Source organism: Helianthus annuus, chromosome 5 (genome assembly GCF_002127325.2).
Source record: "Helianthus annuus cultivar XRQ/B chromosome 5, HanXRQr2.0-SUNRISE, whole genome shotgun sequence".
In the NCBI taxonomy this organism is placed as follows: Eukaryota; Viridiplantae; Streptophyta; class Magnoliopsida; order Asterales; family Asteraceae; genus Helianthus; species Helianthus annuus.
Window position 1 is genome coordinate 124,724,373 of NC_035437.2, and position 12,289 is coordinate 124,736,661.

Sequence of the window (12,289 nt, forward strand, 5' to 3'; positions counted from 1 at the left end):
ACGATACTTGTTTTACAAAACGAACATATGCTTTACGAAACGAATACTATAACTAAACAACCAACTATGAATTCGCTCAACTTTGTTCTTGACTCTCTGTTACATGCCTTGCAGGTCGTTAGGTACTAATGGAGCTTGCACAGGGAGGCGCGGTCGTTGTGGGGCATGGCAGTGTGTGCCTTGTTAAAAACATTACTTTATCTCGTACTAGATACTTACATTGGGTTTTACAATTATGCTTCCGCTAAACACCTAACTATGTTTTTGTTTTGAAACACCTTTCATATTGTGTGGTTGAATATTACTTGGTACTTGTGATGTTCAATATGACTGGTGGCTTGATCCTGGTCAGTCACACCTCCAAGCGGTGATGCTTCGCGTGTGGATTTTGGGGGTGTGACAGATTGGTATCAGAGCCATTGGTTATAGAGAACTTGGTTTTAATAAGGGGAAAAAGTTTTTGTTAAAACCAGACTATAACCAGAACATTGCTCAACGATCCACAACGACGCTTCGCTCCACGTGCAAGACTCAACACTATAGGTGATACTATTCATGTTTACATTACCTACTTGTTAGTTACATAGAACGTTGCTCATGGTATGCTTAGATAAACGTAGCAACTGTTGATTGAATACACATATGTGCTTACTCTTTTCTGTCATTGCACTTTCGCGAACCTCTCTCACTCATGTTTCCCTTTTGTTATGAAGATCATGAGTGGACGTGTTAACATGACTCAAGCCCAGTTGACGGCTTTGATTAACGAACAAGTTGCTGCGGCACTTGCAGCCGCTCAAGCAGGAGGTATACCCTGCAGTCGCAAACTCACTCTAGGATCTTTAAATCCTACTCTCATAAACCAACTCTTGTGCTTAACCTTGTCCTGTTCTTATACACAACAGGTCAACACACTCAGCAACCTGTATGCACCTTCAAGACTTTCATGGACTGACGTCCTAGCACATTCAGTGGCACTGAAGGAGCCGTTGGACTCCTCCATTGGTTTGAGAAGCTCGAGTCCATCTTTGAGATGTGTGAATGCCCTGAGGCTCGCAGGGTGAAGTATGCCACTGGTACTCTCGAAGGCATTGCGCTAACTTGGTGGAATGCGCAAGTTCAGTTGCTGGGGCTGACGGCTGCTAATGCCACCCCATGGAACGACTTTAAGGAACTGATTAAGCGAGAATACTGTAGTCGTGATGACATCCACAAGCTAGAAGTAGAGTTCTTTAATCTGAAGATGACGGGGTCAGAGATAGAAGCATATACGAAGCGATCGAATGAGCTGGCCATCTTGTGCCCAACTACGGTGGACCCTCCTATCAAGCGCATTGAGTTGTACCTCAGAGGCTTAGTACCAGAGATTCAAAGCCATGTGACGTCTGCCAACCTTGCTACTATTCAGGATGTTACCCGTCTTGCTCATCGTCTCACAGATCAGGCAGTGGAACAGAACAGACTGCCTAAGTGTATCAGTGCTGCTACTACTACTACTTCTGCTACCCCCAGTGACAACAAGCAAAAATGGGATGGGGATTCCAGCATGGGTTCGACTACAGTTCAGTCCCAAGAACAGCAGCGAAAGATTGATAACTACCGAGTCCTAGTCAGCAATCTTCGGGTAGTCAAAGGCAGGGTGGATATCGAGGAAACCTCCCGAAGTGCTTCACGTGCAACAGGCACCACAATGGTCAGTGCAACAAGGGTCATTGTCAGAGGTGTCTCAAGATGGGTCATGAAGCTAAAGATTGCAGGAGCTCACGACCTGCGAATCAGAACCATCAACAACAACCACCAGCTCCACAGAACCAGCAGCAACAACAGCAGCGAGGCAACAGGGGATGCTTTCAGTGTGGTGCAGAAGGCCACTTCAAGCGGGACTGCCCCCAGTTAAACCAAAATCAGAACAACAACAACAATAATCAGGGCAATGGGAACAACAATGGAGGAAACAATAATGACAACGGCGCTAGGGGTCGTGCGTTCGTGCTGGGGCAGGGTGAAGCAAGGAATGATCCTAATCTGGTGATGGTTAAGTTCCTTCTCGATGACTTTTATGTTACTGTTTTATTTGATTCGGGTGCGGATACCAGTTATATGTCTCTGAAAGTTAGTCGAATGTTAAAGCGCACACCAACACCTTTAAACACCAAACATGTCGTAGAGTTAGCTAACGGTAAAAGTTTAGAGGCTATACACATAGTCAAGGGTTGTAACATCGTTTTAGCTAGTCAGACTTTCTCTATCGATCTCATTCCTATAGCCTTGGGTAGTTTTGACATAGTCATTGGGATGGATTGGTTGTCCCAACAGCAAGCCGAGATCCTATGCAAAGAGAAGATTGTTCATATTCCCCATTCTGGTAAAGAACCTCTTGTGATTCAGGGTGACAAGAGTGGTGCTGTTGTGGGCATCATCTCCTTCCTTAAGGCCCAGAAGTGTTTGCGAAAGGGTCACACCGCTATCTTGGCACTTGTCACTGACGCGTCAACGAAAGAGAAGAAGATCGAGGATATTCCAGTAGTACGCGACTTTCCTCAAGTGTTTCCTGAAGATTTACCTGGTCTACCGCCTCATCGCCAGGTCGAATTTCAAATCGAGCTAGCTCCCAGAGTAGCGCCCATAGCTCGAGCACCGTATCGTTTAGCTCCATCAGAATTAGATGAACTGTCCAAGCAATTGCAAGAACTTTTGGATAAAGGTTTTATTCGTCCTAGCTCTTCGCCCTGGGGAGCTCCAGTGTTGTTCGTAAAGAAGAAAGATGGTACCTTCCGTATGTGCATAGATTACCGCGAATTAAACAAGGTGACCGTGAAGAACCGCTATCCTCTTCCACGTATTGATGACTTGTTCGATCAATTGAAAGGGTCAAGCTACTATTCGAAGATTGATCTAAGGTCAGGCTACCATCAACTGAGAGTCCGGGACGAGGACGTCTCCAAAACAACATTCAGAACCCGCTATGGCCATTACGAGTTTCTGGTCATGCCATTCGGGTTAACAAACGCACCTGCAGTCTTCATGGATCTTATGAACAGAGTGTGCAAGCCTTACTTGGATAAGTTTGTGATTGTATTCATCGACGACATCCTGATCTACTCTAAGAGTCAGGAGGAACACGAACAACACCTACGGCTTATTTTGGAACTACTTCGAGCAGAGCAGTTGTACGCTAAGTTTTTGAAATGCGACTTTTGGCTTCGAGAAGTCCACTTTCTAGGCCACGTGGTAAACAAGGATGGGATTCATGTTGATCCATCCAAGGTAGACTCGATCAAGAAATGGCCTGCACCTCGCACACCAACGGAAATTCGCCAATTCTTGGGTTTGGCAGGTTACTACAGGAGGTTTATCAAGGATTTTTTCAAGATCGCGCAACCTCTCACCTCACTAACGCAGAAGGGCGTTACTATCGATGGGGTAATACACAGGAATCAGCATTTCAGCACTTAAAGGATAAACTTTGCAGTGCACCTATTCTTTCATTGCCAGAGGGCACATACGACTTTGTGGTTTATTGCGACGCATCAATTCAGGGTCTTGGTTGTGTATTGATGCAACGGGATAAGGTCATTGCGTACGCCTCACGACAACTTAAGATTCACGAACGGAATTATACTACGCACGATTTAGAGTTGGGAGCTGTTGTTTCCCGCTCGAGATATGGAGACATTACCTGTACGGTACCAAGTGCACCATCTACACCGATCACAGGAGTCTCGAGCGTATCTTCTAGCAAAAGGAATTAAACATGCATCAACGTCGATGGGTCGAGTTACTGAACGATTACGAATGTGCCATCAAGTACCATCCAGGCAAAGCCAATGTTGTGGCCGACGCCCTCAGTCGAAAGGATTCTGCACTGAAACACGTGCGAGCGTTGCAACTTACCATCCAGTCTAGTCTTCCTGCACAGATACGAGATGCTCAGGTGGAAGCATTGAAACCAGAAAACGTCAGGACTGAAGCCTTACGCGGCTCTAGGCAACGGTTGGAACAAAAGGAAGACGACGCCTACTATGTAACAGGATGCATTTAGGTCCCACATTATGGAAACTTGCGCGAGCTGGTGATGGATGAAGCACATAAGTCTCGGTCCTCAGTACACCCGGGTTCAGATAAGATGTACCACGATATCAGAACTACGTATTGGTGGCCTAGCATGAAAGCCCACATAGCAACTTACGTTAGCAAGTGTTTGACTTGTGCGAGAGTCAAGACGGAATATCAGAAACCATCAGGCCTACTCCAGCAACCAAAGATACCACAATGGAAATGGGAAGAGATTTCCATGGATTTTGTTACTGGCCTGCCTAGATCTCATAGTGGGAATGATACTATTTGGTTGATTGTGGATCGACTCACTAAGTCTGCACACTTTTTGGCTATTAAGTAAACAGACAAGTTCTCAACTTTAGCAGACATTTACTTAAAGGAAGTGGTTTTGAGGCACGGGGTGCCCACCTCTATTATTTCCGATCGTGATGCATGTTTTACTTCTGAACTGTGGCAAGCGATGCACAAATCCTTTGGCTCACATTTAGACATGAGCACAGCTTATCACCCTCAGACGGATGGGCAGTCTGAGCGTACTATCCAGACTCTATAAGACATGCTTCGGGCATGTGTTATCGACTTCGGCAACGGCTGGGAAAAACATCTCCCTTTGGTGGAGTTTTCATATAACAACAGTTACCACACCAGCATTCAAGCCGCTCCATTTGAGGCATTGTACAGGCGTAAATGCCGATCACCTCTTTGTTGGGCAGAGGTGGGTGATAGTCAGATCACGGGTCCAGAACTTGTAGTAGACGCAACGGAAAGAATTGCTCAGATACGACAACGAATGGCGGCAGCTCGTGACCGTCAGAAAAGCTACGCTGATAAGCGCAGGAAACCACTCGAGTTCCAGGTTGGGGATCGAGTGCTACTCAAAGTCTCACCGTGGAAAGGTGTAGTTCGTTTTGGCAAACGAGGCAAGCTTAATCCGCGATATGTCGGACCGTTCGAAATCATCGAGAAAATAGGCAAAGTGGCCTACAAACTGGACCTACCAGCAGAACTTGGTGGAGTTCACAACGTATTTCATGTGTCAAATCTGAAGAAGTGTCTGTCAGATGAGACCCTCATAGTTCCTTTGAAGGAGCTCACTATCGACGATCAGTTGTGATTCGTCGAGGAACCAATTGAAATCACGAACCGGGATGTTAAAGTCCTCAAGCACACCAGAATACCTCTTGTTCGGGTTCGTTGGAACTCCCGTCGTGGCCCAGAGTTTACCTGGGAACGAGAAGACCAAATGAAACTCAAGTATCCCCAGTTGTTCAAGAACAATGCAACCACTACTGAGGCTGAAGCTACTACAGAATTTCGGGACGAAATTCCAAATCAACGGGGGGATGATGTGACACCCCAGGAAAACCAGTAAACTACACAACACAACTAGCTTCCTCAGTAACCGCATGCTAAATTTCGGGACGAAATTCCAAATCAACGGGGGGATGATGTGACACCCCATGAAAACCAGTAAACTACACAACACAACTAGCTTCCTCAATAACCGCATGCTAAATTTCGGGACGAAATTTCTTTCAAGTTGGGGATAATGTGACAACTCGAGTTTCCAAGATTTCATCGTCGCGTTAATTTCACGTTAACTGTTTAGTTGTTTGATTGTTGCCTTGTAATTGTACACGTGTTGGAATACGTGAGTTGTTTTGTGATTTATTGCGTTTATATGTTTGTTGATATAACATGAAATCATTTGATAAAACTTAAACTGTCGAACCTGAATGAGCCCGACAAAACAAACAGTTTCGCCGTGACCTATACGACGAAACAGGTGGGTGTTTCGTCGTCCTCACCTCGACGAAACGGATGTTTCGCCGGCCCAGTTTCTCCGAAGCCCAGCTAGGGCCCAACGCATTACAACAACATACTTCACGAGTTAGGGTTAAGTAAAAATCTTAGTAATCAGTTTTCAACCCTAGAACTCTCTGTGCGACGGCAACCTTGAATCCTTGAAGCCCTCTAGATCAATCGAGTTATTGCTCCATCTATTACGGTTAGCGTTTAACCCTTGCATGATCATTAGATTGTTATCATTGCTAACTGTTAACCGGAAACATGATTCATTGATGTTATGTAGACCTTATGTTTGAATTCCCTGTTGATTGTTGATGATGATCATTATGAACGATAATGAAACTGGTAAACACGTTTCGGATGGTAATGACAAATAGACTAAATCTGTTAGCATAGGGTTCTTGTTGTTAATTTGAATGGAGTATTGTTCAATGATATAGGTTGATTAATATTGTAAATCTGTGAACTTGATCATCACATGAATAGACTGTTTAAGATTAACATGTGTGGTTCTGTTGTGATTGAATGAATACCGTATGATTGATGTATGATGATTGTTGTATGATGATGGTTGATGATAGCATGTAACGGCTGAGAATGATAGTTAGGGTTTCTGGGTAATCAACTGCGTTACGACGTAACTGATGCTTCTGACGAAACGCATGTCACGGCGAAACAGGGGGTGTTTCGCCGAGAGTAGATATGACGAAACGGGGGGTGTTTCGCCGAAGGGACCATGACGAAACGATGGGTGTTTCGTCGAAGGGTTGCATGACGAAACGAGTATGTTTCGTCGAAGGTTTAAACTGCACAGTAAACTTAGTTATTTCTGTTAAGTGTTAACTGGATTAATTAACTGTCGTTAAATGATGAGCATGACTTGTATGAGTTTGAATACGTGCTTTGTGCTATTTGGTGATCAATGATTCAATATCCACTGTGATTTTACTTATACGTGAACTTCGTGAATATAAACCGATTATGTACACGTGCGTACTTTAGGACTTGACTGATTATTTGTGAGCACATACTTTAGCATGCCGAGCAAACCAAGGTGAGTTCACACTCTTTCCAAGGCATGGGATTCCCAAGGGTTGGGAATGGGTAATGAACTATACGATAATTACGACCATCCTCCGTGGGTAGGATGCCAAGAACACACACTGGACCAAACCTCTATCATTGAAGTCCCTCATTATATCGACTTAATCGCCGAGGCCTATGGCGAGCGGGTCATTAGTTAATAGCGCTATTAGGTTTAACAAACCTCACACCGTGTCGTTCGAACGGGCGTGTACTAATGGACTATGGGCAAAGGGTCAATGCTGACAGACATTGACTTAGGGCACCTCTTACATTTTCGTAGCAGTCGATACACTCGGTCTGGTAACACATGGGAAGCCCCCACTAATTTTCGCAAACATGTTTGGGAGACCGCGATACGAATTAATACGATACTTGTTTTACAAAACGAACATATGCTTTACGAAACGAATACTATAACTAAACAACCAACTGTGAACTCGCTCAACTTTGTTCTTGACTCTCTGTTACATGCCTTGCAGGTCGTTAGGTACTAATGGAGCTTGCATAGGGAGGCGCGGTCGTTGTGGGGCATGGCAGTGTGTGCCTTGTTAAAAACATTACTTTATCTCGTACTAGATACTTACATTGGGTTTTACAATTATGGTTCCGCTAAACACCTAACTATGTTTTTGTTTTGAAACACCTTTCATATTGTGTGGTTGAATTTTACTTAGTACTTGTGATGTTCAATATGATTGGTGGCTTGATCCTGGTCAGTCACGCCTTCAAGCGGTGATACTCCGCGTGTGGATTTTGGGGGTGTGACAAATATTCACTATCTTTGGGAGGAGAATGCTTCATCTATTGTTTATTTCTTGGTCAATAGGTCATGTTTTGGCTTTTGAATATCATATGTTCTTTTATAGGTCCAACAGAAACATAAAAATAAATAAATAAGTAAATAAAAGCTCTCAAGATTTACAAATGAAAGGAAAGGAAGTCGAATATAAAATTCCTCGTTATGAAGGTCAATCACCTTGGACCGGAAGAACGAGCGATGTGCGAGAAAGCAAAGCAAGAAATAATGGATAAATATCGTACTTAGTTTTGTTTTTTATTAGTTTCGGCTTTTTTTTAACTTTTGGGAATTTTGTAATTTTTTTTAATTATGTAATCTTTTTTAGTAAACCTCAATTTTTGTCTCTGTGGTTTGCTAATTTTAACACTCTCGATCCAAAAGTTTAAAAAATTGCATTTATCATCCATTAGTTTGCTGAATTTAACAGTTTCACTCCACACCAGTGTTAGATTTTAACAATTTCAGTCCACACCAGTGTTAGTGGTGTGGACTGAAACTATTAAAATCAGCAAACTAATGGACGATAAATGCAATTTTTAAACTATTAGACTTAAAGTATTAAAACCACCAAACAAAATGAATGAAAATTGAAGTTTACTCAATCTTTTTTTATTAATATTATTTATTATATTAGTATTAATGATTTCTTTTAAAATTAAATAGATTTTTAATAGTTTATAAATATAAAATAACAACAAAAAAGTGTATGTCACACATATCAAATAACGTCACTCTTCCATGCCCCATCCCACACCTCCCGTTTTTGAACCATGCCACTTTTCTAATGGATTACATCTCACACCTCCCGTCGTTTATATGTCGCATAACATCTCATTTTCAAGTCTCTCCCCACCATATACTTGAGAAATTTAAAGTTAAAAAGGATATGTGCCTGACTATGACATGACAAAGCGTTTTAAACCACGTATACTCCAATAACAAAACACATTTTCCCCTCATTTCTGTTTCATGATAATAAATTCCGTTACATTCATAACTTTAACGGCTGAAACACCACAAATTCCTGTATCAATTCCTCCAATTCACACAACAAAATATGAAACCTTTCTTTAATCCCCTCAAACTCACATGCCTACACAATCCAATTTCCTCAATTTCTCCGCTAAATTGATCACAAACCAACAATATTAATCACAACCCACAATCAATTCACCCCAACCTACACAATCATGGCCACCAAGAAGCTCTGCGACAGCTTCTCCAAGACCCTAATCGATGAGGTCCACAAATGGGGCTCCATGAAACAAATGGGTGTCAGTTTACGCTGCATGTTGGATTTTGGGTCCGTACAATCGGAACGTAATATGATCTTAGCGGCTCAATTTCTTCACAGAGAACTCCCTGTTCGGATCGCTAGACGTGCAATTGAACTCGAATCGCTTCCGTATGGGTTGTCTGAAAAGCCTGCTGTTGTTAAAGTATGTTTGGTTCTCATAATTGGCTTCAGTTTGGTTATGATTTTGGGTTTTTATGTTGTGGGTTTTGTTAAAGTTGTTGTTTTTATCATGGGTTTGTGGTAAAATTGTTTAATATAATTGACATCAATTTGGTTGTGATTTGGGGTTTTTCTGTTGTGGGTTTTGTAAAAGTTGTTATTTTTATCATGGGTTTGTGGTAAAATTGGGATTATTCAATATAATTGACCTCAATTTCGTACTGATTTTGTTTTGTTTTGTTTTGTTTTTTTTTTTTTTTTTTACTTTTTTCTGTTGTGGGTTTTGTAAAAGTTGTTATCTTTATCATGGGTTTGTGGTAGAATTGGGATTTGGGTATGTACAATGATCATGACATTATGTTCTTGAAACACATGCATCTTTATGTTAGAACAGTAAATTGAGGGTTCAAGAACAAGTATTTGTTTCTTGGGGGGTTGTTGTTAAATGTGTCTGCAAATTCTGTTTTATGGGTTTTGATTGTGTTTAATTGTGTGTGGTTTTGGTTGTAAGGTGAGGGATTGGTATCTGGATTCTTTTCGTGATCTGAGATCGTTTCCGGAGATCAAGAATGCAAACGATGAGAGGGAGTTCACGCGGATGATTAAGATGATTAAGGTGAGGCATAACAATGTTGTCCCTGCGATGGCTCTAGGAGTTCAACAGTTGAAGAAAAGTCTTGATCCGAAGCTGGATTACGAGGATCTTGATGAAATTCATCAGTTTTTAGATCGGTTTTATATGTCGAGGATCGGAATTCGAATGCTAATCGGTTAGTGTCAAACCCCTGTTTATCTATCTAAGGGGGTTAATCATGTTGGGTTGATGGGCTGTGGGGTTAATCATGTTGGGTTGATGGGCTGTGGGGTTAATCATGTGGGTTGGGGGTTGAATTGTGCAACTCATATACACTTAAAATAATGTAACTTGAACACCACCCGCTTAACGTTTCAAACGGGTAGGCGGGTTGGTTGGCAAATTAGTTGCAAACGTGTTAATCAGGTTGGTGGGTTGTTAAAATAATGGGTTAATGGGTTATTGAGTTGACTTGTTTAATTAAAAGGTTTAGCGGGTCGACCTGACCAAACGGGTTAAATAGGTTAACCAGACACGACACGTTTAATTAAACAGGTCAACTCAAACATAACCTTTTTTTTAACAAATTATATATGCCAACCCAAAACTTGATCATTTTCGTGTTGGTTGGAAATTGCCACCCCTATCTATGTAATCAACTACACAGAACATGGATGTTAAACTTGGTTTTGTGGCTCAAATCTTGGTCAAACTCAGGTCAACACATGAAACATAACCCTTTTTTTAAACAATATATATGCCAACCCAAAACTTGATTATTTTTGTGTTGTGTTGGAAATTGCCACCCTTATCTATGTAATCAACTACAAAGAACATTGATGTTAAACTTGGTTTTGTGGCTCAAATCTTGGTCAAACTCAGGTCAACACGTGGCGGTTCATGATCCCAACCAGCCACCGAACTGTATTGGTTACATACACGCAAAAATGTCTCCAATTCAGGTAGCTAAAGATGCGAGTGAAGATGCGCGCTCTGTTTGTTTACGAGAGTATGGCAGTGCACCAAACGTTAATATCTATGGTGATCCTAGTTTCACATTCCCGTATGTCCCGGCGCACTTGCATATGATGGTGTTTGAGTTGGTTAAAAATTCGTTGCGTGCAGTCCAAGAGCGGTATATGGAGTCAGACAAACCAGCACCGCCTATATGCATAATGGTGGCTGATGGGGAAGAAGATGTTACAATCAAGGTATGTTCATTTCGTATATTATAGATTACAATTTTTTTTTTCCCATTTATGTTTTCATAGTTATTATTTTATGTATGTTTGATGACTAGGTCTCAGATGAAGGTGGTGGAATAGCAAGAAGTGGTCTTCCTCGGATTTTTACATATCTTTACAGTACCGCTAATGATCCAGTTTACGAGAGGTTAGATGTTGGATCAGCAGATGTGGTAACAATGGCGGGTTATGGATACGGGCTGCCCATCTGCCGCTTGTATGCTCGGTATTTTGGAGGGGATCTACAAATCATCTCCATGGAAGGCTATGGTATGTTGATAAACTGAATCAATTTTGACATTGAAAATTGTTAGATTGTTTGGACTTGAAAATTGTTGTGTTGCAGGAACAGATGCATATCTTCATTTGTCGCGTTTGGGAGATTCACAAGAACCGTTGCCTTGATAATGTGTTATTCGTGTTGATCCAGGAACATGTTCGTATAACAGTCGCGTGTATTTTGATGTAAATATTTAGGGTTTGGATGTTATAGGAGTAAGAAAAACATCAGTTCAAAAATGCATCATGGGTTCATCGTGTTGAGAATCATAGGGCTAGTCTATATAACTCGTTCGATATACACGGAGTCTTTACTATCATTTAGGCTACATGGTATGAGGATGGTCCTCCCTTGGAGGATGATCCGCCACTTAGGCGTCACATAACCATCCTGTTGAGGATGGTCCATCCCACAAAATCAATGGAAATGTGAGGATGATCCTACTTCACTGCTTTATTATTATTTTTTTTAAATCTTCCACTTTTTTTAACATTTAACAAATAAATTAGCAAAATGCTTTCATTAATATTAAAAAACAATAGATAAACTTAAAAAAAAATCCTAATAAATTAAAAAAAAAACAAAAACTTAAAAAAAATCAACCACTTTGTTGCTTCTTCATGATGTCGTTTTGCAATTTTATCAAAGTCGAACGTTTCGGTTCGGGATAACTATCAACATCCATCGTTAATATTTCTCACTCCTTGACCCGAACCTTATCATCGGACAATCGTATCTTTTCTCCCGCCACGCTTAACTTTTCTCCCGCCACGTGTGACTTTTCTTCGATCGCCTGCTCCTTCGCCCTCGCCTTTTGGGCCGTGACCTCGGTGTACGTTTTAAATTGGGTCATAAACTCCTTCATCTTCGGGTCGACCTTTTGCTTTTCTTTCTCCTTCGCCCACTCTTTCTTTGATTTGTCCCGGCCCGGGGACGTTCCGCTTCTTTTATGGCGTATTTTTCTTCGTCGAACTCAGCGTCA

General features: G+C 41.7%; 1 protein-coding gene across 1 annotated transcript; it reads left to right on the forward strand.

Moving 5' to 3' along the window:
• The first annotated feature begins 8,572 nt into the window (after positions 1-8,572).
• On the forward strand, positions 8,573-11,576 carry LOC110941261 (pyruvate dehydrogenase (acetyl-transferring) kinase, mitochondrial). The gene is made up of 5 exons (XM_022182886.2): positions 8,573-9,192; positions 9,721-9,979; positions 10,666-10,994; positions 11,084-11,297; positions 11,374-11,576. Exons 1-5 carry the CDS (start codon positions 8,944-8,946, stop codon positions 11,430-11,432), a joined length of 1,110 nt encoding a protein of 369 aa, XP_022038578.1. The 5' UTR covers positions 8,573-8,943; the 3' UTR covers positions 11,433-11,576.
• The last annotated feature ends 713 nt before the right edge of the window (positions 11,577-12,289 follow it).